Source organism: Osmerus mordax, chromosome 7, assembly GCF_038355195.1.
Source record: "Osmerus mordax isolate fOsmMor3 chromosome 7, fOsmMor3.pri, whole genome shotgun sequence".
Taxonomy (NCBI): domain Eukaryota; kingdom Metazoa; phylum Chordata; class Actinopteri; order Osmeriformes; family Osmeridae; genus Osmerus; species Osmerus mordax.
In genome coordinates, this window is record NC_090056.1 from 3,583,068 (window position 1) to 3,605,644 (window position 22,577).

Genomic DNA, 22,577 nt, shown 5'->3' on the forward strand with positions numbered 1-22,577 from the left:
TTTGTGAACAGCTGACCTCCAGCCCGTGTTGCAAACAGGTCGTCCACCCGTGGCAACGGATACTCCTCCAGCTTTGAGACTTGATTCACGGTCAGCTTGTAGTCTCCACAAATCCTTACGGTTCCATCTGCCTTCAAAACCGTAACGATGGGCGCTGCCCACCTTGAAAACTGGACAGGCTCCACGATGCCAAGCACCTGCAAACGTTCCAGCTCCTCCTCCACTTTGCTTTTCATGGCATAGGGCACCACTCTGGGCTTAAAGATACGTGGCGCTGCCTCGGGGTCCACATGCAACTTCACCGCCACGCCCTTAAGTGTGCCCAGTTCTTGTCTGAACACCTCACTGTAGCGCTGCAAAATGTCCTCTGTCGTGTGAGCATACTTAACCTCATGCCAATTCAGTTTTATTTTGCGAAGCCAGTCCCGACCCAATAAACTAGGCCCCTTACCCTTGGCTATTACACATCTGCCTTGAGCCCTCTGACCTCCAGCTGAAATGTTCACATCCAACACCCCCACAAGAGGTATAGCCTGACCTGTGTATGTCCTTAGTCGGAGTGTTGATGGCTTAATAGGAGGTGGCTTGTGTCCCCATGTCCTCCTGTAGGTCTCCTCACTGATGACTGATGCTGTAGCCCCAGAATCAATTTCAAACATTATGTCCTTTCCTTCGACAGTCACTGTTGCATAATAGGGCATTGACGGTTCCTCATTGGTATCCACAGCAAACATGTTGAAGGCACAGGCTGCCTCTCCTTCATCTCCTTCAAGATACTGGGTGGGCGCTTGATTCTGCTGGCTTTTCCATCTTTCATTCTTCGGCCTATTTTCAACACCCCTGCATTTTTTAGCTAAGTGTCCCTTTTTATTACAGGCATGACATACAGCTTCTTGGAATTTGCAATCATTTGCATAGTGTGCCCCTCCACACCTAAAACATTCAAATCTCCTTGCTGGTTTCACAGCCTCTCTCTTGACGTGGTGCACAGCCTGTGATGGCGATCCCACCTGACCACTTTGAATGTCCTTGGCATTATTCGCCGCCACTTCCATCCCTCGCGCCATTTCCAGTGCCTTCTTGAAACTCAATGGTGGGGGTTCCCCCAACAACCGGCGCTGAATGGCGTCATTGTTGATGCCGCACACTAATCTGTCCCAGAGCATGTCATCTAAAACTGCCCCAAAATCACAATGTTCTGATAGCTGCCGTAATTCTGCAACAAAGTTAGCTACAGACTGACCTGACTTCCTAAACTTGTTGTGGAATTTGAACCGCTGGACTATTACCAATGGCGTTGGATTGTGGTGGTTCCCAACGAGCCTGACCAGGTCAGCATATGGAATTTCCCCCGGCTACCTCAGTTTGGCTAAGTTCCTTATCAATTTGTAAGTCCTTGCCCCACACACACTCAGGAGAATTGAGCGCTGTTTAGCCTCCTCTGTAACTCCATTAGCCGCGAAAAAGTGTCCCAACCTTTCCTCATACTCCATCCAGTCCTCGTCCCCCTCCACCAATTCACCGATCGTCCCAAACGTAGCCATCTGAACACGAGGCTCTCCTGCCGCCACTGGTACTCTGAGCTGTTGGCTCCCGTCTCCAAGCTCCTCTTCACTGCTTCCACTCATGGAGATAGCCGCCTAACTCGCACATTGTTTTTAGCTAACGCTAACAAACAACACGGAATGTAAAAAAACATCTTCCAATTTACCTTGTCGCCAAAATATGTGGTAACCTAGCCAAGGACACAGACCACGAAACAGGATATATCAAGCGGTATCTTTATATGAAAGAGCCGAGGTGCCATACAGGGTATACTCAGGTACTTTCCTCGTGCATACGAGAATCAGAGGAAGTGCTAAACTGGTGTTAATTTATACTAGAGCTCCCCCCTGGTGGTATAACAAAAGAACCATTACAACACATTCATTCACCTAATCTACCGTTAATTCACTGTTTCCATTGTTTAGGACAATTCTATAAGCTTCTACATCCACACTCTCCATCATTGACATCGCTAGAGACGACTTCACGTTCAGAAACACACGTTTGGAGGAGCTGTCAGTCAACTTGCAGTAAAAGTAATTAAACTTCAGTAAGCCCTTAGTTCCACCTTTGCTATAGAAAAGAAATGCTAATGTGGTGTACGATAATCGGGAGAGGATATGCTTCCTCTCCTTCCTCAAAGTGAAGATATGGTGTATCATGAAAAACATCCAATAAAGCCGTTAATTTGCAAAAAGATCCTCGGATACTTTACTAAATGTTTATCAAGATGAAGTCTGCACCTGTTTCAGCAACGGGTGAAAGGAAGAAAAAAGAGGCTAAGGAGCTTCTCAGATTTTTTTTTCTTTTGTTCAGGTCTGTTTGACAATGAGGGGAGTTCAGAAAATGATCCTGCCTCAGCTGTCAAAGCGCCTGTCGGCTGATATGGCCTTTTAAAGAGAAGACAGGGGCTATTCAGCAACAGTATGCCAGAGGACTGTGTTATTCTTAGGGGACCGGCCTTCAGATATTCGCTTTGCTCAGCGAGCTCCAAAATGGAAGATAAAATCCAGCGTATAAAATATTTATAAAATCTCACCCCACCATGCACCATACCAATCTAACTCACCGCCACGCAACAATCAAAACGGTGAGGCGATTAATAATTACACAGGAGAGAGCTGAGGTGTTGGCAAAGGACGGAAAGAGGGGGAAGTTGGAAAGAAGGAAAAGAATAATAGCTTGAGAATTGGGAATGGGAAGGAAGAAAGGTTTGGATAGGCATATCTGTACATCTCTCACATGTACACACACACAAACACACACACAGCCTTGTCCTCGGAGGACTGGATCAAACTGAATAACTCACACGTCAATGCGCAGGTTCTGCTTCTCCTCGAAAAAGTAGTCCAGAATGTACTTCCTGACAAAGTCTGGGTTTAGTGTGTTGTCAATCACCTCGGTTCTTCCAAACTAGATCAGAACAGAGAGGAGGAAAGAGCAAAAGAAGTGATGACAGACAGAACGGAAGATAGAGTTGGGCTGTGAGGAAAATAACTTGACAGCACATACATACATTGTCGCTCATACTATAACATACAGGTACTTACATTATTTTACACAACCATTAATTCCAACAAAGTAATTTGATTGGACAAGAGGCATTCCATGATTACTGATATTTGGAGATAACATTCACTGGGACTTTTAACTGTACATGTCTCACTCCACTTACATTATCTAAACATTGTAACAAACATAACACTATTTACAGTATATTATACAGTACCAGTCAAAAGTCTGGACACATTTTCCCTTAACTTTTGACTGTTACTGTATATTTAATATAAATCTTCTCTCCCTATGTCTTCCTCTCTCACTCCCTTTCTCTCTGGCTAACTAATCATTCCCCCCCTTCCATCTTTCCTTCTCCCTCCCTGTCTCTCTGTGGACACACATAAGCTGATAAACAGATTTGTTCAGGCAGGAATCGATAATCATATCTAAATATAATGGATGATGGTCTCCTAGTCTTCTCTACATCTATCTCTCCTACACTCTATTCTGTACTTGTCCTGTCTGTCGGTGGAGGGCTTGCGATGCTGGCAGCATCGTGGCTCTTGTTGCCACTCAGTTAATTAATGCTACATTTTCTCCATCATGCCTTCTCCCCACTTCCTCTCGTACAGTAGTGGAGTGGAGAGGGAGTGACACTGAGAGGCAGAGAGGGGGGTTTGGGGGAGGCGGGGGAGGGGTGTGTGCACGAGAGCTCTGGATTTGTTCTCGTTACATAACAGAAACACTTGTCAGTCCATCCAGAGGTCTCCAGATGCCTCTGCAGGGGAGACTGCAGGGGACTTGGAGGACATTGCAAACACTGGGAGAGGGTCCCCAGTGTTGGTAGAGTGCATGAGCTGAAAATTATACAAACTCAGCAAGGGGGGAGGGGGGCAGAGAGAGGGGGGAGAGAAACACTGCAGTTTGGTCCTCCGCGCTAATTGTGCTCAAAATGAATAATTCATAGCTTGAGACCCAACATGGGGATGCCATGAATAAATGATGATGGGTAGAAAGTGTTACCATAAAATGACAGAGTGAATTCATTATTGCAGACTTAGGTCTTAATGACAAGATGAAACACCAGGACTACAGTGCCGTTCTGATGGAGGAAAAGTTTGAGCATTCCTCCAATTAACTGAGACAGGACAAGTAGGACTTGCCCGGGACTGGGGAACTATATATCCCAGAATTCCCTTGACCACACTGTTGAAATTCTAGATTGGATTGGGAAGTCGGACGGTACTGTGTAGACATATGGATGTAGATGGGTGTGTACTACAATTAAACATGAAAGGGGGTCCTCTGTGACCATCCAAGTTTCACTCCCTTTAAACACTGCATGTCCTTCTGCTTTCCGTCTGTGCCCTTCCCTATTTCTTGCTATTGCATCCTTTTTTTACCTCTACACCCCTTTCTCTATTAATTCTCCCCCCATTCCTCCTCCACCTATCTTGTTCTGTCAGACACAGAGCTCCTTAGCTCATAGATTGAGAGGCAACTATATCTTGCAAAGACAAGGCGGAATACATATTTCAAGGATGAAAGATGCTGGCTGGTGGCCAACAGCACGTTGACTTTAGTCTCGGTATTAAGATTAGCCTCCATCGGCTGAAGAAGTAAGCTGTGTGTGTCTTCTCTAAGGGGAATAAGCCAGGGTTACCAGGTTGCCTAGACTAATGTAGCCTCCAAGTCCCAGACCACACCTGCTAAGGGGAATCTCAAAGCCCTGCAAGTGCATAACCTCCATCCCTCTGACATTAAAGATGGTGTAGGCAATGTTTTCGAGAAGCACTTTTTGTCATATTTGCCTAAATAACTTTACATATAACACATCTAAAGGCTTGACAATAATATGAAATCAATCCTACATCTGTAGGCATCGCAGGACTGTAATAAACACGACAAATCGTTAAGAACGTTCCGAGACTAATGATTGGAGGGGCTACCTCTCTGTCTACCTACTTACCTGTGCGCACTCTGCCCCTGCACTTGACTGATAACTTACTGTACCTAGCTAATGTTACCGCTGCCAGCTGTTGATAGCTCACCAGCAATAGGTATAAATTCTATTATAGAATTTCCCAGTAGTGAAAGAAGTGAGTACTAACATTAGCCATGTTTATGATAGTGTTGTGTGTGTTCTTACATGTGAATGTGACATGGGGTAATTTGTGAAAAAAACGATGCTGCTCTCTCAAAATCTCTCTCTCTTTCGTGAACTAACTAGACTAGTCTCCCGGCAGTTCTGTAGTCAGGCAGTGCGTTCATGTGTGTTGTGGGAGTGGCTTTGAACTGATAGGGTGGGATATTATGGTTTGAATCGTTTGGAATAGAAGCTAAAATAGCCAGCTTCGCAAAACTTGCCTACACCAGCTTTAAATAGAATGAATTGCAGTTGTAGTGTTCAAACTTGGAATAATGGTTAGGCTCCATGTAATTAGTGTCTGAAAAGGTCAGCCTGGTTTGACATTACAACCCATACTCAGAAGAATACTAAAACTATACACACCTTTGGTAATTAACTATAGAAGGGGTAGAATAGTTGATGGGAGAAATGTAATTACATATTCAACTTGAAGGATTACACATGAAATGTAACCTTATTACAACATGAGATTATACTACTTAGATTGATATAAAAACTGCAGAGGAGCAAGGCCAATAATTCTAATGTAGGCCCTGCCTATACTTATTGCAAAAGCCAAATACTTGAAACGTGGAAAGAAAACTTGAGAATTATAGGCTACGGTCTTAGCCATGTACTTGACAACAACAAACAACAAAAATAACAAAAAGTCACTGACTTTTAAGCAATAAATATATGCAATGAAACATAGAATTTAGGATTCTTCCTACTTGGAATGTAGTACTTTCAGCTACTGGTTGCACTATCAGTAACATTGCACTACTGTACTTCACTGTACTTCGCCATCAGGCTCCTGTATGGTCATTGACATAGTCATTGATTGACCTCTTAATAGTTACTTACACACTGTCACTTTCAGCTGCTGGTTGCACTATCTGTAATTTTGCACTATTGCACTCACTGTACTCCACCTAGGTTAGAATAGGTTATAGGGTTGTAATAGGTTTTATGTATATTTAGGGTTAGTATATTGTATTATTTATTGTTATCTGTATATTTAGGAAGTTTTAGTATTTAGGGTTAGTATAGTGTATTATTTATTGTTATCTGTATATTTAGGAAGTTTTACTTATTTAAGCTTAGTATAGATGTACATTATGTTCTGTGTACTTATTTTTTATGTTATGTCATGCCAGGTGCTTGCGTTGTCTTGTCTTTAGAATGTCAGTGCCCAGTCTGACCTTGTGTTCTGTGTACCTGACAAAAAAATACTTGAATTTGAATGGACTGTGGCTGTAGGAACTTGACAGAGGAAAGTCAGAGATGCTGGGAGAGAGAGGGTCGTGGGGGCAGTCAAACCAACAGAGGAGGAATTGGGTTACAGACGGCTGCTGGCGGTTAGAAAAGGTGCCCTGACTGTATCTACTCGGGGGGTGGGGGGGTGGTACAAAAACACATTACACAAGGGACAGGGCAACAAGGCGCTTAGCTATATCAATCCCACACAGCTTCACTCTGCTTTACTCTGCTCTAACTCACATGAGCCGCCCAACATAGCAGTCTAGTGCTAATATCTCTTTTAAAAAGAAGAGATTTACCGACTGAACCCCAAGGTGGTTTGCTGTAAGCCAGTGCCAGGATGATAAAGTCAGAGTAGGCCCCCACACTGCTATAGTAGAGGTTCCACTACAGGTTCCATTACATTTATCCCTTGAGATTGCCCATTTGTACCATAGGGAGTCAGTTAATCTGATTCTCCTGTGTCAATAGCACAAAAACCTTGTTTGGGTGCTCCCTACATGGAAATAAAACCATAGGGTATCAGAGTCAATAAACAAATGCTGTTCAGAGGACCAGTGACGAGACTGTGTAATCAATACAGTATAGGGATGCGGAATAGTGTAGAGTAGTCCTACACACTGCATTCAGAAGGTACCGGTAGCTAGTGTAGAAAATGTCCCAAGCAAGAACAACACAGACCAAGCAAGAGTCTTCTGACTGACAGTCCAAGAGGTCACCGACGTGGTCGATTTTCTTTATAGGTACACCGTACACATCACAAATGCTGTGATGGCAAATCACTCACAGCTTAAAACCGCTCCATGAATATTCATCAGTCAATCCATTGGTGATCGGAGGTTGATTGACAGCCATAGTGTTTATGTGCTGACAGACAGGGCCGGAGAGTGATGCTGACTCAGACTAGGTGGGGAAGAGAGGAAGGTTGAGGATGCCCTCGGTGTGAATGTGATGTTCAGTGCTTACCTCGCGCCACTGCTTGGTCTCCACTCCCTGGGTATACAGGACGACCACTGGAGGAAAAACGCAGAGGACGGGGAGAGCGAAAGAGAGAGAGAGAGAGAAATAGTGTCATTGTGTAATCATTTCCTACAGGTCTCAGCAAGCACAAAGACACCTAATCAACTCAGCAAAACAACACTTTTTTCCCCCTCAAATCGAATGTACACCCCACCAGGATGGCATTACGCATTGTCATTGTTCACTGTCTGCTCTTGCATTTGACTAGACGCATGTGAGGAGAGACTCACAAACCCTGTAAGGCAAAGAAAATGAACCTGGTATGGCGCCACCCAAACACAATATCCAAACAGTAGGTTCGTTCCACATCTTTATTGGGTTTTATGGGCCTTGAATGGCACCGACAGCGGGTATGAGGGATGCAACCTCTCACACGTACCCAGGTTCAATCATCTCATCAGCAGGGGGAAGAGATGGGCGACATCCGCTCCAGTCGTTCAAACACATACAAAAGCCTAAACTCCCTTCAGGCTTCTTTGGGGCCCCCACCCACCCCACTCCCTCTAGGCGGTTATAATAGAAAAGCTGCCATGACGAGACCCCCGAGGTACCCTTGCTCGCCAGTGCTGTGGCTCAGCGTAAAAATCCATTTGTATTCAAAAGCTGCCGTTTAAATGCGGCATGCATTAAGGCTCCCCTCGTTCTGTCTCTAAAAGGAAATGCTGTCACATTGCTGTGCAAATGATATGCGGTTATTGAGGGAACGCCTTTGAAATTGCAGAGTAAACAGAATCACGGCAAAGCTCAGCAGAAGGGGAGTAAAAAGAAGAGAAAAAGAGGAGAAAGAGAAGGCGGCAAAGTTACGTTGTCTTCGAGGGAAGACATGACGGAGGGGAAGAAGAATCTGTCATCCGTCTCACATGTGGTACACACACGTGCAGGGAGCGGCGGAACGTGTGTAATCTTCAACATTTTTGAAAGCACGATAGCAGACCAGACCTGAGTCCCAAATGCTCTGTATAGAGTAGAGAACTTCCTCCCACACCACCAACAAGATCATTACCATCTTCACCAGGAAGAGATGCCCCATGACCCATGACCTTTGATCTCTTGAATTCAGCGGTTGGCAAAGGAAGAGCACTTATTTAAAACTGGCCAGACCTCTGCAGCCTTCCTGTGTTCGTCTGCTGCCTTCCCTGAGAGCTGATATGTAGTTCAGTCAAGACAATCACGTATTAGATTTGAGCATTTATTGTTACATGACATGGACATGTAGATTTAACTTTGGCGGAGTGGATGATCTAAAGGAAGCGCTCCCTGCCTCCTCGATGCAACACATCCATACTTGACATATGAGGCAGGGAGCAATAGAGATAATCCCCCAGGTGGAAAGAACATACAGACAGCATGGGGGAGAAGGGGATGGTGGAGGGTGGCAGCAGCACTGATCATACAACAACCGGGGTGAGTGTGTGCGTATCCGCGCGTCTTTTAAAGACGCCTTATCGGCCGTGGCCCAATGGATATGCGCTGCTAACCTGGGTGTGGTAGTGGGCGGAGGAAAGGAAGGTGGAGTAAGACGCCTTACGTCCCCGATGACTGACGCGCGCTGCCCGATTGCCCTGCCTGAACTAGCTGCGCTTATTTCTTGACCTGTCTTCCCACAGACCACGGAAGGCCAGAGACCCACTTACAGACCATACTAGGCAAATTATTATCTGGGACAACATTTCTGCAGACCCAGCAATTGTATGTGCATATGTATACTACTATTACATTTGTAACACTACGTGTGTAGGTGTACAGTACTTACATGGATCTGATTTGGAGAACGTGTCTCGGTCCAACAGATCTCTGAAAGAAAGGAAAATAAATATCCTCAGTATCAACACAGAGTTCCATTTAATTCCACAGCGTAAAACCATCTCTTCAGATGCAAAGACTCCTCATGATCATAGATTACAGCCTTCTAGTCTATAGTCTCTGCAATGCTTGTCATCTACAGAATACAGAATAAGGTTGATACAACCTTTGCATTAGCAACATAAGCATTGTATACACAGAACCAACAGAAGACAATAGGGGCAATTAATAAAACAAATCAAAAGTTGACTTTCTGAGTCATCGTTTATGTGAAAACAATTTTATAGTTCTGGTAAAAAGTGTGTGCTTGTGTGTGTGCCTGGTGCCATTAGCTGTAACTTAATTTGGGTTACAGTCACCATTTAGTCTAAAGCTGACCTGGTTGCAGCATTGCGGCTGTAATTATCCACGGAGATAACAGTCAGCCGTGTCGAGCCAACTCGTCTCATCCACCTGTTACTGCCATTAGCCTCAACCAATTAGCTTGTCTGTCACCTTTTCCAATAGAACGTACCAACAGAGCAGGAAGCTTCCACTGTGCTGTCTCTGATAAGGTGTTCACTGGAGTGCTAAACTGAGAAATTGTAGAACAACAGATATGATGTAACTGTTTATCTGACCCACTCACTTAGATAGTTGGAACAAGTAACAAACAAAAAGTCATAACGCATATCTTGTCTTTTGGTAGGTTATCGATAGGTTGTGCTTTATGGACATCAACCTGTCAATACATGAATCTGCTGTCCATTAAATGGTGGTGCTCTATTGTTGATAAGGGAATACAAGAAAGTGACAAGCTTATTCAAAGTAGGAGGAAGCAAGAGGGAGAAAGAGAGTCACATCGGTTCCCATTCCTCTTCAATTAATTTACCTTTAATCAGTCAGAAACAGAGTTTGTTGAAACACCGAGCTCAGAACGCTGTGATCATTGGAACATTCAAATTCATCAGTGGCAGTTAGTTTGACATGTATCTCACAGAGGCTCCCACCAGTTAGGGGTTGGGGAAAGACTATCTAATTCGCCTAGGAAATATGAAGAATTAATAAAGTCTGTTCTTTGTCTAATCATCTTTGTTGATCATCATCAACACAGTTATATTTACTTATTGATCACTGCAGGAATTTCAATTGGGAGTTTTCAGATCTGCATGGATTAGGACTAATTAATAGGTGTTGCACTAGCAAGAGTAGAAGCTCGAACCTTTGAAACTAGCTTCTTAGTTCTTTGTGCCCTGAACATGGCCTATCATTCATACCCACAAAAGAAACATGACCCACAGAAGTGCACATTCGTTTATTTACGTATCACAGTTCCTAGAAGGAGTGAAACGACTTGGGTTGGGTATCGTTTGGGTTTACTGATGCCAAATCGATACTTTTAAAATGGTTCTGGTGCCTATACGGTGCCTGAACCAATACTTGAAAAAAGAATACTTAAAAATACTTACTTAAAAAGAGCCACAAAACGACAGTGAAAAAAATTGCCATGTTCTTGAACTCACGTGCATTCACGTGAATCTTCTCAGTCGGGAAATTATTTTTCGGATTATTCTGACACCACATTAATGCAGTATAATTTTACTAGCAATCATGTGTGGTGATGATGCTTCCTGTATACGTCCGTTTCGGAGCACCAGAGGGCAAATATTTCAATCGACAGGCATTTAAATGCAGGGTTGGTGTTGCTGAGAAGCACTTTTTGTCATATGTGCCGAAATAAACTTAACATCTTGATAGCAACAAATAAATATAAAGGTTTGACGGTAATATGAAATTATTCTGACATCTGTGGGCGACACTGGGCGTCGCAAGACTGTAATAAACACAACCGATCATTAAGCCGTACCCCGACTAATGGTTGGATGGGTTATCTGTCCACCTACCTACCGGCGCGCACTCTGCCCCTTCAATGCGCGTTACTATAGTTTTGTGGGAATGGCTTTGAAGGGAGGGGGTGGGATATTATGGTTTGAATCCTTTGGAATTGAAGCTAAAACAGCTAGCTTTGCATAACTTGCCTACACAACCTTTAAATGGCACACCAAAATCTGCGTTTTGATTTGGTCCAGTACATATTAGCATCGGGTTTCGGTACCAACCCAAGAAACAGGGACACCCTTATCCAGAGTGACTTACAGTAAGTACAGGGACATACCACCGAGGCAAGTAGGGTGAAGTGCCTTGCCCAGGGACACAACATCAATCGGCACAGCCAGAATCGAACCGGCAACCTTCTGATTGGTAGCCCAATTCCCTAACCGCTTAGCCATCTGCCATCTGACTCCCATTCTTCTTCTCCATGTGGATCTTCTCGACATGTAAGCAGCCATCTCTCCTCCTCAGGAGTAATCAAGGAGGAAGTGTGTGTGTGTGTGTGTGTGTGGGGGGGGGGGGTTAATGGAATGATGCCGCGGTGGGTGGGTTAACACTCAGGCCTGCAGTGCTTTATCATCCCGGAGAACAGCTCCTTTCCCAACTCTGCAGAAGTTGTCAGACTCATAATTGGCACCTTCAGGAGAGAGCATCTATTCTGGGTTCTGAGATAGGTGGAGGGGTGTAACGAAAACCTGGCAACCTGGGTATTTTCTTCTTACTTCTCGTTTGTTCTAAGAGTACAAGACAAATGTGATCTTAAAAGTCTGGGATTCTCTCAGAAAGAGGGGAGGAGAGGAGGAGGTTGCCTCCATACAGTGCATTAGACACCGGGAAATGGCTTGAGGGCTGGGTTGAAGGAAGCTCGAGTAAAGAATACTCTTTCTCCACTCGCCTGCGACCCCTCTCCACTCAGACGCGGAAAGGTTGGGCTGGGGTAGACAAGAAGTGCAACGCATGGATAATACGGCCAAGGGGAGGATTATGGGAGAAGGGGAGCAAAAAGTCAACGTTAAGATAGAGATTTCTTGCCGTGAGGATCATGTGTGATTTTATTTGTGTTTTTACGTCATTCATTTTATAGAAAACTACAACACAGTTCGCCTTGGGCCTACTCTTCAGGTTTTTGTTATTTTGAAAGCACTGAATTGGCATGAATCTTTCCATCTTTCAAAGAGCTATCCAGATTGTATGGAGCCTACATTAGTTTATGTAATCTTCTTAATCCCCTTCCCCCCAATCAATCACACATATAAGCAATCTGGTTTTCCTTATTAGTGACAGCTCCCTGATGACTTTCTGTGTGATTGTGGCACCGGGTGTTGCTTTTTCTTTCAGTCCCATCTGTTCAATTATTCAGTTCTGTTCATTTTGGAATATATATAAGTACAGACTACCTGCAGCATTCCTCCCTGAGTAGCGTTCAGAGACGCTGACACAACCAGCACTCACAAACCTCCCTCTGACTCCCCAAGGCAGTCTTCACTACAGGGCTGTTATAAGGCTGGGTGTCAAACCTGCCCCCACCTCTCATGCTAAAGTCTGGAGTTTCTGGACGGTCTCAACCTGATGGCTCTCACACCCTATTCAAGATTTGGTCTGATTGGTTGGTCTTGTGTATAAAGGGACTTGTAATGCATTGTTCTGTGGATTCTTCATCTCCTGAGACCGTCTCCTCAGTTCTCCGGTAACCCTTCCTTTTACAGTCCCTTAAGTACTAGATATTTACATAGAAAGTAAAGGGTATGTGGTACCAATCGGGTATTACCGATTGGTACCAAGGTGTTAAATACCTAGATAATTCGAAGTATTTAACCATTAACTAAATACTAACGTGCTGATCATTACTGGGTATGTTTTCTGTATTATTGGGTATTACCGATTGGTACCAAGGTGGTAAATACCTAGATAATTTGAAGTATTTACCCATTAACTAAATACTAACGTGCTGGTTATTACTGGGTAATTTTCACTGGTCCTAATTAGGTAAAGACAGAAGACAAAACTTAGTATTTACCTGGAAAATATTACTATTTAAATACCGCTGGTAGTAAGTTGGTAACTACGGGAGATATATATGGTAAATTATAATGTGTTATTGGTAAATACCACTGCTACTAAGTAGGTAAAGACAGCCAAGCTCCAGCAGAATTACGAACAAAATATTCTACTATTACCCTGCAGTTACCTAAGGTTTATGTCGGTAACAGTCCACGTCTAATGAGAATATAAGATAGTACTTTACAATAAAATACCTTTTCAGATACATTTATCGATGATGGCCTCATTTACTTGGCTGGTATACCTACCTCCGCGGGAAGAGTTTTCCTCTACTGTCATGGTAAATCTTCTTGGATACTGGGTATGTTCTTACGCATGTTTGGACTATTTACTCAGTAAGTAATCTGAAACTTGACTGTAAAAGGAAGCCGTGTTTGTTTCCATGGTGTTACCAGGCTCTTACCATATTCTTTGTAAGCGAATACCACCTTTTCAACGTTACCCTTAGTGTGAACTTGTACTATACGTTCCAAGGCGATACCAGGTAAAACATGGTGTTTATATATATCTATGGGTATACCAGCCAAGTAAATGAGGACATTATCGATAAATTTATCTGAAAGGGTATTTTATTGTAAAGTACTATCTTATATTCTCGTTAGACGTGGACTGTTACCGACATAAACCTTAGGTAACTGCAGAGTAATAGTAAAGTATTTTGTTCGTAATTCTGCTGGAGCTTGGCCGTCTTTACCTACTTAGTAGCAGTGGTATTTACCCAATAACACATTAAAATTTACCATATATATCTCCCGTAGTTACCAACTTACTACCAGCAGTATTTAAATAGTAATATTTATAAGTTTCCAGGTAAATACTAAGTTTTGTCTTCAGTCTTTACCTAATTAGGACCAGTGAAAATTACCCAGTAATAACCATCACGTTAGTATTTAGTTAATGGGTAAATACTTCGCATTATCTAGGTATGATCAGCACGTTAGTATTTAGTTAATGGGTAAATACTTCGGATTATCTAGGTATTTACCACCTTGGTACCAATCGGTAATACCCAATAATACAGAAAACATACCCAGTAATGACCAGCACGTTAGTATTTAGTTAATGGGTAAATACTTCTAATTATCTAAGTATTTACCGCCTTGGTACCAATCGGTAATACCCAATAAAACACATAACATACCCTTTACTTTCTATGTAAATACCTAGTACTTAAGGGACTGTAAAAGGAAGGGTTACCAGTTCTCCCTTGTCCTACTGTCCTTCTGCTTCCTCACCTCTTGCTTTCTCTCTGATTTACAATGATCATGGTAGAGTAGGTAAGATTTAAAGCCTTCATTTTGTAACATGTGTGCCTTGTAATTGACTTCATTCATTTGCTATGTTATTAAATGCGTATTTCATTTTAACCTTACTTTGACCATTCTTGCTCTGATTTAACCCATAGAGTCAAATAACTGTAATTCTATTTGTATTGGCATTATTTGGTTCATGCTAATAAACTGTTCAGGTCCCATCTTCCTTTAAACCATAGGGGAATTCGTTTTGGTTGTTTGGCCAATATTTAACCCCTTACACTGTATATGACTATGTTAATTTTAGATTAGGAAGGAAATTACTACTATTTGCCCAATGTAACCAAGCATTTGTAGATGTAGATGTAGGCCTTGACGAGTTGGGGGATGTGCATAATGATACTCTAGCTGTACCAACCTCGACAGAACACTTTCTACTTTGCCAAGTGAGAATTCTTGGAAATTTCACCCCATCACTCTCCCTCCGCTGTCTGGAAACACACAAACTATCAATATGTCACATTTGTAAATAGATATAAACAGAAGTACACATACTGTACGGAGTACACACACACAAGCACAGACACTGACACACAAGTATAAGACCCATAAGAACGAGAACTACAGAAAAAACCTTCTGAGAAGATTGGAAGGGAGTATAGGGAGATGAGAGGTGCCAGGGATTCAGCAAACTAGCTGGTTAACATAACTACACAGCACTTTCACTTCAACAAGTAGGGCTACTCTGCAAAAAACCTAGAAACCAAACCCAACTTAAAATGTTAAAGCCTAGTATAGTTTTTTAATGTAATAGTTAAACATAGTAGTATAATATAGTTTAATAATATTTTTCAATATTTTGTTGAATATTACAGTTCTGTCTATGTACATTTTATAACACAAAAGTTAGACACAATCATGTCAACATGCTTGACAGTAACATATTGTGACGACCCCTTCAGCTCAGCATGTCAATAAATGAAAGGATCTTTGTATAGTGAAATGTTTACTCATCAAATTATAACTTCCCTCCAATTTACACATTACTGCTCTGAGGTCAAATATCAAAAATCCTGACTGATTATGTTTTCACTATTTCAGACGTTTACCAAACATTTCCTGTGTACCACACACCCCATCCAACAAATCAAATACAATTCAACACACACACAATTTAAACACCAACACAAACACAGAATCAAGGAAGGATGTCATTAGCATCCCTGAAAGGTTTAAGTGCATCTTTAGATCTCTGTTGGCCCCACACAGTGCCAGTGTCACACAATCCCAACTGAAACTTTATTAATAACACTGTCGGCTCCACAGGCCAGAATGCCTCTGATCCAAACTCATTTTCACTGTGTCTGGGGTTCATGCATAATAATTATCCGCTTCAACGACCTGTGAGACTCTGTTTTGCTATCTTAACATCTCCAAAATTGGAGGGTCTGCTCCCTGTCTCCTGGCACTGTGTCTCTCAGCCACCCGGCAGAGACATGGGGCTGAATGGAGCTGGATATTTTCATCAGTCAAAACAACACATAGATAACAAGGAATGGTGGAACTGACGGATGGGCAAAGCGATGAAATAGAAACTCTTTTTGAAAAGTGAAAGTTTTAATTTAAGTGGCCTGGCATGATATTTTCCTGTATGGACAAATTTGACGTTTTGTGAGTATGCATTATGGAGTTGGGTGTGTTGAAATAATTATTATTATTCTGCTTCCTGGGTACTATCCTCTACCAGGACCTCAAGTAGGAACTGAACATAAGCTCCCTCGCCAAGAAAGCACAACAGAGGATGTACTTCCTGCGCCAACTGAATAAATTCAACCTGCTAAGGACAATGATGGTGCACAAACTAGCTAATGTTATACCGACCATTTTAAATATCTTGTTAAATGACACTTAGCAAACTATGGAACATGGCTCAATAGAACAGAACATGGTCTCACATTACTTTAACACTTTAAATCTTCTGCTATGTGATTAAAAAAACCTGTAGGCTGAGGGAGAAAAACCACCCAATTGGCAAATAACCACCAGGTTGTTTAAGCAGATCGAATACCAATTTTTCCGTATGCCACAATCGTTTTTGATCGATCGAACAGCACCGGTAGTACACACCCTAGCACCTTTGTTACCCCTCCCCTTCATTGATTCCGTAAGGAAGGCCGGGTTAGTGGAGCGCCAACCCACAGGTCACAGGACGCCCCCCAGAGAATAGCAATCAGCAATCTCATCCAGAACTGGCAGGGATGGCCCTCACGTCTAACCATTTGTCACAGAATTCTGGATGTGATATGCCCCCTATGCTCCCAGCCATGTGTTTCAGCCAGGAATGAATACCCCCAGACACCATGAAGTCTCCCCCACCGCAGTCCCCTGCATCCCTCCCGGCCATGGAATCCATTGATTATAGTAGTGCTTTAATCAATCAATCTCTCTAAATGAATTGGCATGTGCTGCACGTGTTGAGGCCACAAATGTAGGGTAAATCAATACCGGACAAATACTGCGTCCTCTACCAACCCTAATGATATAGTCATCTGTGGAAAATGAAGAATGTCTTCCTACCACAGAGATTGTTCTCAGGTGTTGAAATAACTTTAATATGCCTGGAGGAAGTTGAAGCTCAGTGCTGGTTGGAGCTGGGTGGCTATGTCAGCAGCTGCACTCTACCAGTTTTTTGTCTGTGATCTGCTTCTAGGCTATTGTGTCATCCAAAAAGACAAAGGCAGAGAACTTGTAAAGACTCCGAAGTACGGTCTAGTGCACTGGGGTAGCAGCTAACACATTGGTGTATAATTTAATGCTATTGTCTAAGGCTTGCAATTTTTTATTATTATTTATCTTGCACACGCAATTAATCCGGAAGTTCGTGAGACAAACCCCACTATGGAATAATTGCGTAATTTGGCTGGTTTCTATAACCAATAAGGTGCCCCACGGTAAGGGGGATGTGTGAAAAGAAGCGAGTAACTATGCACACTTTGACAACCTAAATTCACAAGACTGAGATAGAAGTTCACACATGTGGAGATTTAAAAGACACTCAACATCCCCCATGGATTGCTCCCTCTAGAACCGCATGTGTAGGGATGGGTATCGAGAACCGGTTCTTGTTTAGAACCGGTTCCCAGTGAACCGATTCCTTGGAATCGTCAGCCAAATTCTTTAACGATTCTGCTAACGGTTCTCTGTGCCGTTGCGCATTCGTGAACTTTTATAGTTTATTCAGACTGCAGCAAACATGGCAACTAGGCAGAAGTGTTCTAAAGTTTGGTTGTATTTCACACGACAAAATGACAACACCACTTGTAACGCGTGTAAAAAAGTCTATTTTGTCGTAGGGAGGAAATACAATTAATATGAAGAAGCATTTGAACACACAGCATGGAATGAAGTTACTGGAATGTCATGTGTTCGATGCATGCAGCAGCGCAGCTCATACTAATACAATGCAAACTTTGTTTGCCATCTGCGGTAATTTCGACTTACATTTATTCAACCTCTAATCTAAAAAAAGTCTTTAATCAATCAATAAGGTAATTTTTTTGTTGTTGTTGAAATTAACTATTTTCTCTATGGATATCGGATTGTATTAAAAGGTTTTTAGAAAAAGCTTTCAATATCACCAGCTAAAAGGTAACTAGTACTAGTTTTCAAGAAGAGTAGTTTGTACTTTTTTAACACCTGTACTTTTACTTGTAATTTAGTATTATCTGAGCAATGAACAGTACTTGTACTTAAGTACCCATTTTCAGTACATTTTCCACTACTGGGTAAATTTCCTGTTGATTGTTAGTTAATTTCCAAATACAGGCCTTAAAGTATAGAATGTATTGTTTTCAAATTATATTTGAGCAGGTACGCGTGTTCCATTCGACACAACGCCCCTCGCCTAGCAAGGGTGGCAGTATGCCACTCATTTCACCCGAGCAAAAGCACGGAAGGAGAGGATTTATTTCACAAAAGTGGTAAATAGTTGGCGAATTAGCAGAAAAGGTAACAAGGTGAAAAGCAACAAAGAGCTCATCCCCTTTACTGTAAAATACTAAATGCTTGTAACAAGCTTCAAGCTTAGGGGGGTGATGTAGTGTTTCTAACAGTTGGCAGTATGTTCTGTTCTTCTGTAAATTGTTACTGTAACTGTACAAAAAAGAAACGTTGCCAGTGTGATGATTGTATTTATGTAAAATGTGTGTAAAAACATTTTTACAAGTAAAAGAGCTTTCTTTATTTCATTTGCTGCCTATCATGTTTGTTTTACTATACTTTATAGCCTGGTATTGACTTCAGTTAACCAGTGTTAGTGATCGGTTTTGCAAAACTTTCTTCTTTATGTACAAATGTACATAAAGCAACGGTTTTTCACTTTAGTTGGATGGTCCTAAAACACGTCTACAAACATTTAGAGGAGAATGCTTACTAATAGTTTGTAAATAATCAAGAAGAGAAGCACATTATCTTTAGTTGAGAATAAATAAATTATCAACAGATAGTAAACGTATCAGTTAATTGACAATTAGTTGAATGTTGGTTAAAAAACCTTGAAAGACAGCAGACATTTTGTAAAGTCTGTATATCAACCCTGGAAAAGCATATGATAATCTACAGACAGTTAGTTGAATGTATGGTACTTGTCTGTTGAAACTGTGTTGAATGTCAACTGATACATTGTTTACATGATACTGAGTAGCTGCTTACAGCTTATAGTGTGCCAACAGTTGGACAATCAAAAGGCAACACACAATCTACAGACAGTTAGTTGAATATTAGTTAATGACCTGTTGAAAACAAGCTTTGAAAATCAGCAGACACATTCAGTGAAATCTGTAGATCAACACTTGAAATGCACCTGAAAGTCTACAGACAGTTAGTTGAATGCACAACTACATATCTGTTGAAACAGTTTTGTTGAATGTAAACTGATAAATTGTTGACATGCTACTGAGTAGTTACTGATAACCTATAGTGTGTCAACAGATGGACTATCGAAATACAGTGTTACCCTGAAAATGCCTAGGTCTTGAACGGTAGTTTAATGTTATGATATTATTTTTGTGTTTGTTGTTCTTAACACAACTTTAAGTTGTGTTACACGCACATACAGTGCCGTATTTTTCGGAAATAAAGCCACGGGTTATACCCTGATTTTAAATTTTTCTTGTGGTGGTGAGGCTTATATTTCGATGAGGCTTATAGCACATTTTATAACAAAACAACAGTATAAACACTTAATTCCCGGGCAATAGAAAACATACATTACGCACTTACTTTCGTTTTCAAAGTGTGTTACACAATGGCATGCTGTAAGATCGACTATACTCGTGCATTGCTTGGTATCATTGTTCCCGTATCAAGTGCGGGAGTCAGGTGGCTGAGCGGTGAGGGAATCGGGCTGGTAATCCGAAGGTTGCCAGTTCGATTCCCGGTCATGCCAACTGACGTTGTGTCCTTGGGCAAGGCACTTCACCCTACTTGCCTCGGGGGAATGTCCCTGTACTTACTGTAAGTCGCTCTGGATAAGAGCGTCTGCTAAATGACTAAATGTAAATGTAAGTGCGGCTCTCGTATCCAAGATGGCGCCGACGATGGCTGCCTCGGTCGTTAGGTGCGCTCTTTTTTGTCTTGTTTTGTCTGTTAATTCAGTGTTCTGCCAAGATTTCCGGGGGTTCTCTAACTAGAGAAGTACTTCTAAACATCAGGACTACAACTCCTGTGGATTTATTTCCCACTTTTCTGCTTCTAGCGGCGGAATTAGTGGGAATTATAGTCAAAGCCACCCTCGGCTTTGTCCTAGCAGCGAAGTGCCATAGGAGAGGCAAACGAGCCGGTGCTCTGGTGCGACTCCGTCGGCGTGGGGCACGCACAGCGTTACCGGGGATATTTCTCTCCAACGTGCGTTCACTGAGCAACAAACTGTCATGAACTTCAGCTACTGGTGTGGAAAAACAGAGACTTTCATTCATCTTCCGTTTTGTGCTTTACGGAGACATGGCTGAGTGAACTGATCCCAGACTCTGCGCTACAGCCAGCAGGTTTCAAACTGCTGAGAGCGGATCGTGACCCTGTGCTCTCTGGCAAAACGAAAGGTGGTGGTATTTGTTTTTACATTAACAGTGGCTGGTGTGAAGATGTGACAGTGATTCTGCAGCACTGTTCTCCTGATCTGGAATCATTTTTTATTAACTGTAGATCTTTTTACTCGCCACGAGAGTTTGCATCATTCATTCTGGTTGGCGTCTACATGCCTCCGCAGGCTAGCGTCAACGAGGCTCAACGAGTGCTCGCCAGCCAGATACTGAGTGTGGAGCATGAAAATCCGGATTCCTTGGTTATTGTGCTAGGCGACTTTAACAAAGGCAATCTCACTCAAGAACTCCAGAAATATAGACAATTCATCAAATGCCCTACCAGAGAAGGAAACACCTTGTATCACTGCTACTCTACAATCAGCAAAGCATACCATGCGGTCCCCCGAGCAGCACTGGGTCACTCTGACCACGCCATGGTCCACCTGATTCCTGCATACAGGCAGAAGCTAAAGCGCTGTAAGCCTGCTGTGAGGACATCAAAACAGTGGACCAGTGAAGCTATGGAGGATCTGCGGGCGTGCTTGGACTGCACTGACAGGGACATGTTCACGACTGCTACCAATAGTCTGGATGAGCTCACAGAGGCTGTGACATCATACATCAGCTTCTGTGAGGACTGCTGTATACCAACACGCACCAGGGTAAGCTACAACAACGACAAACCCTGGTTTACAGCTAAACTCAGAAGGTTGAGGTCAGCGAAAGAGGCCGCGTTTAGGAGTGGGGACAAAGACAGTTTCAAGGAGTCGAAGAACAGGTTTAGCAAGGCGGTGAGGGAGGCTAAACGACTGTACTCAGAGAGGCTAAAACACAAATTCTCTGCAAACGACTCTTCTTCTGTCTGGAGAGGGCTCAGGCAAATTACCAACTACAAGCCCAGAGCCCCCCACTCCACTAACGACTCCCGCCTGGCCAACGACCTGAATGAGTTCTACTGCAGATTTGAAAGACAATTGGACAGTCTTGAACTACCCCTTCCCACCCAGGAGGCCTCCCACCTCCCCCCCTCTACAGTGACGACTCTCTCCATTCAGGAGGGTGAAGTTAACAGACTTTTCAAGAGGCAGAATCCCCGCAAAGCAGCTGGGCCGGACTCTGTCTCTCCAGCCACCCTCAAGCACTGCGCTGACCAGCTGTCTCCGGTGTTTACCTACATCTTTAACACTTCCCTTGAGACATGCCATGTGCCAGCCTGTCTCAAGTCCTCCACCATCATCCCTGTGCCCAAAAAGCCAAGGCCAACAGGACATAATGACTACAGACCCGTCGCCCTGACCTCTGTGGTAATGAAGTCTTTCGAACGCCTGGTGCTGGCACACCTTAAATCCATCACTGACCCTCTACTGGACCCCCTGCAGTTTGCCTACAGAGCCAACAGGTCTGTGGACGATGCAGTTAACATGGCCCTCCACTTCACCCTACAGCACCTGGACTCCCCAGCATCCTATGCCAGGATCCTGTTTGTGGACTTCAGCTCTGCCTTCAATACCATCATCCCCGCCCTGCTTCAGGACAAGCTCTCCCAGCTGAACGTGCCTGATTCCACCTGCAGGTGGATCACAGACTTCCTGTCTGACAGGAAGCAGTGCGTTAAGCTGGGAACACAAGTCTCTGACTCCCGGTCCATCAGCACCGGATCACCTCAGGGCTGCGTCCTTTCTCCTCTGCTCTTCTCCCTGTACACCAACAGTTGCACCTCCAGTCATCCGTCCGTCAAACTCCTGAAGTTTGCGGACGACACCACCCTTATTGAGTCTGATTATAGGTGGGAAGCGGCCAACCTGGTGACCTGGTGCAGCCAGAACAACTTAGAGCTCAATGCTCTTAAGACAGTGGAGATGGTTGTGGACTTCAGGAGGAACACAGCCCCACTCACCCCCATCACCCTGTGTGACTCCCCAGTCAACACTGTGGAGTCCTTCCGCTTCCTGGGCACTATCCTCTCCCAGGACCTCAACTGGGAACTGAACATCAGCTCCCTCATCAAGAAAGCACAACAGAGGATGTACATCCTTCGGCAGCTGAAGAAGTTCAACC

The 22,577-nt window shown here is 43.2% G+C and overlaps 1 protein-coding gene across 1 annotated transcript in view; it reads right to left on the reverse strand.

Moving 5' to 3' along the window:
* cpne5a (copine Va) overlaps window positions 1-22,577 on the reverse strand; it is an 80,429-nt gene that overhangs the window by 52,089 nt on the left and 5,763 nt on the right. Inside the window, exons 2-4 of the mRNA XM_067240901.1 lie at window positions 9,204-9,244; window positions 7,397-7,443; window positions 2,855-2,958 (exon numbers count right to left, since the gene is read on the reverse strand). Coding sequence (XP_067097002.1) covers window positions 2,855-2,958; window positions 7,397-7,443; window positions 9,204-9,244 — 192 coding nt within the window. The remainder of the gene's footprint in view (window positions 1-2,854; window positions 2,959-7,396; window positions 7,444-9,203; window positions 9,245-22,577) is intronic.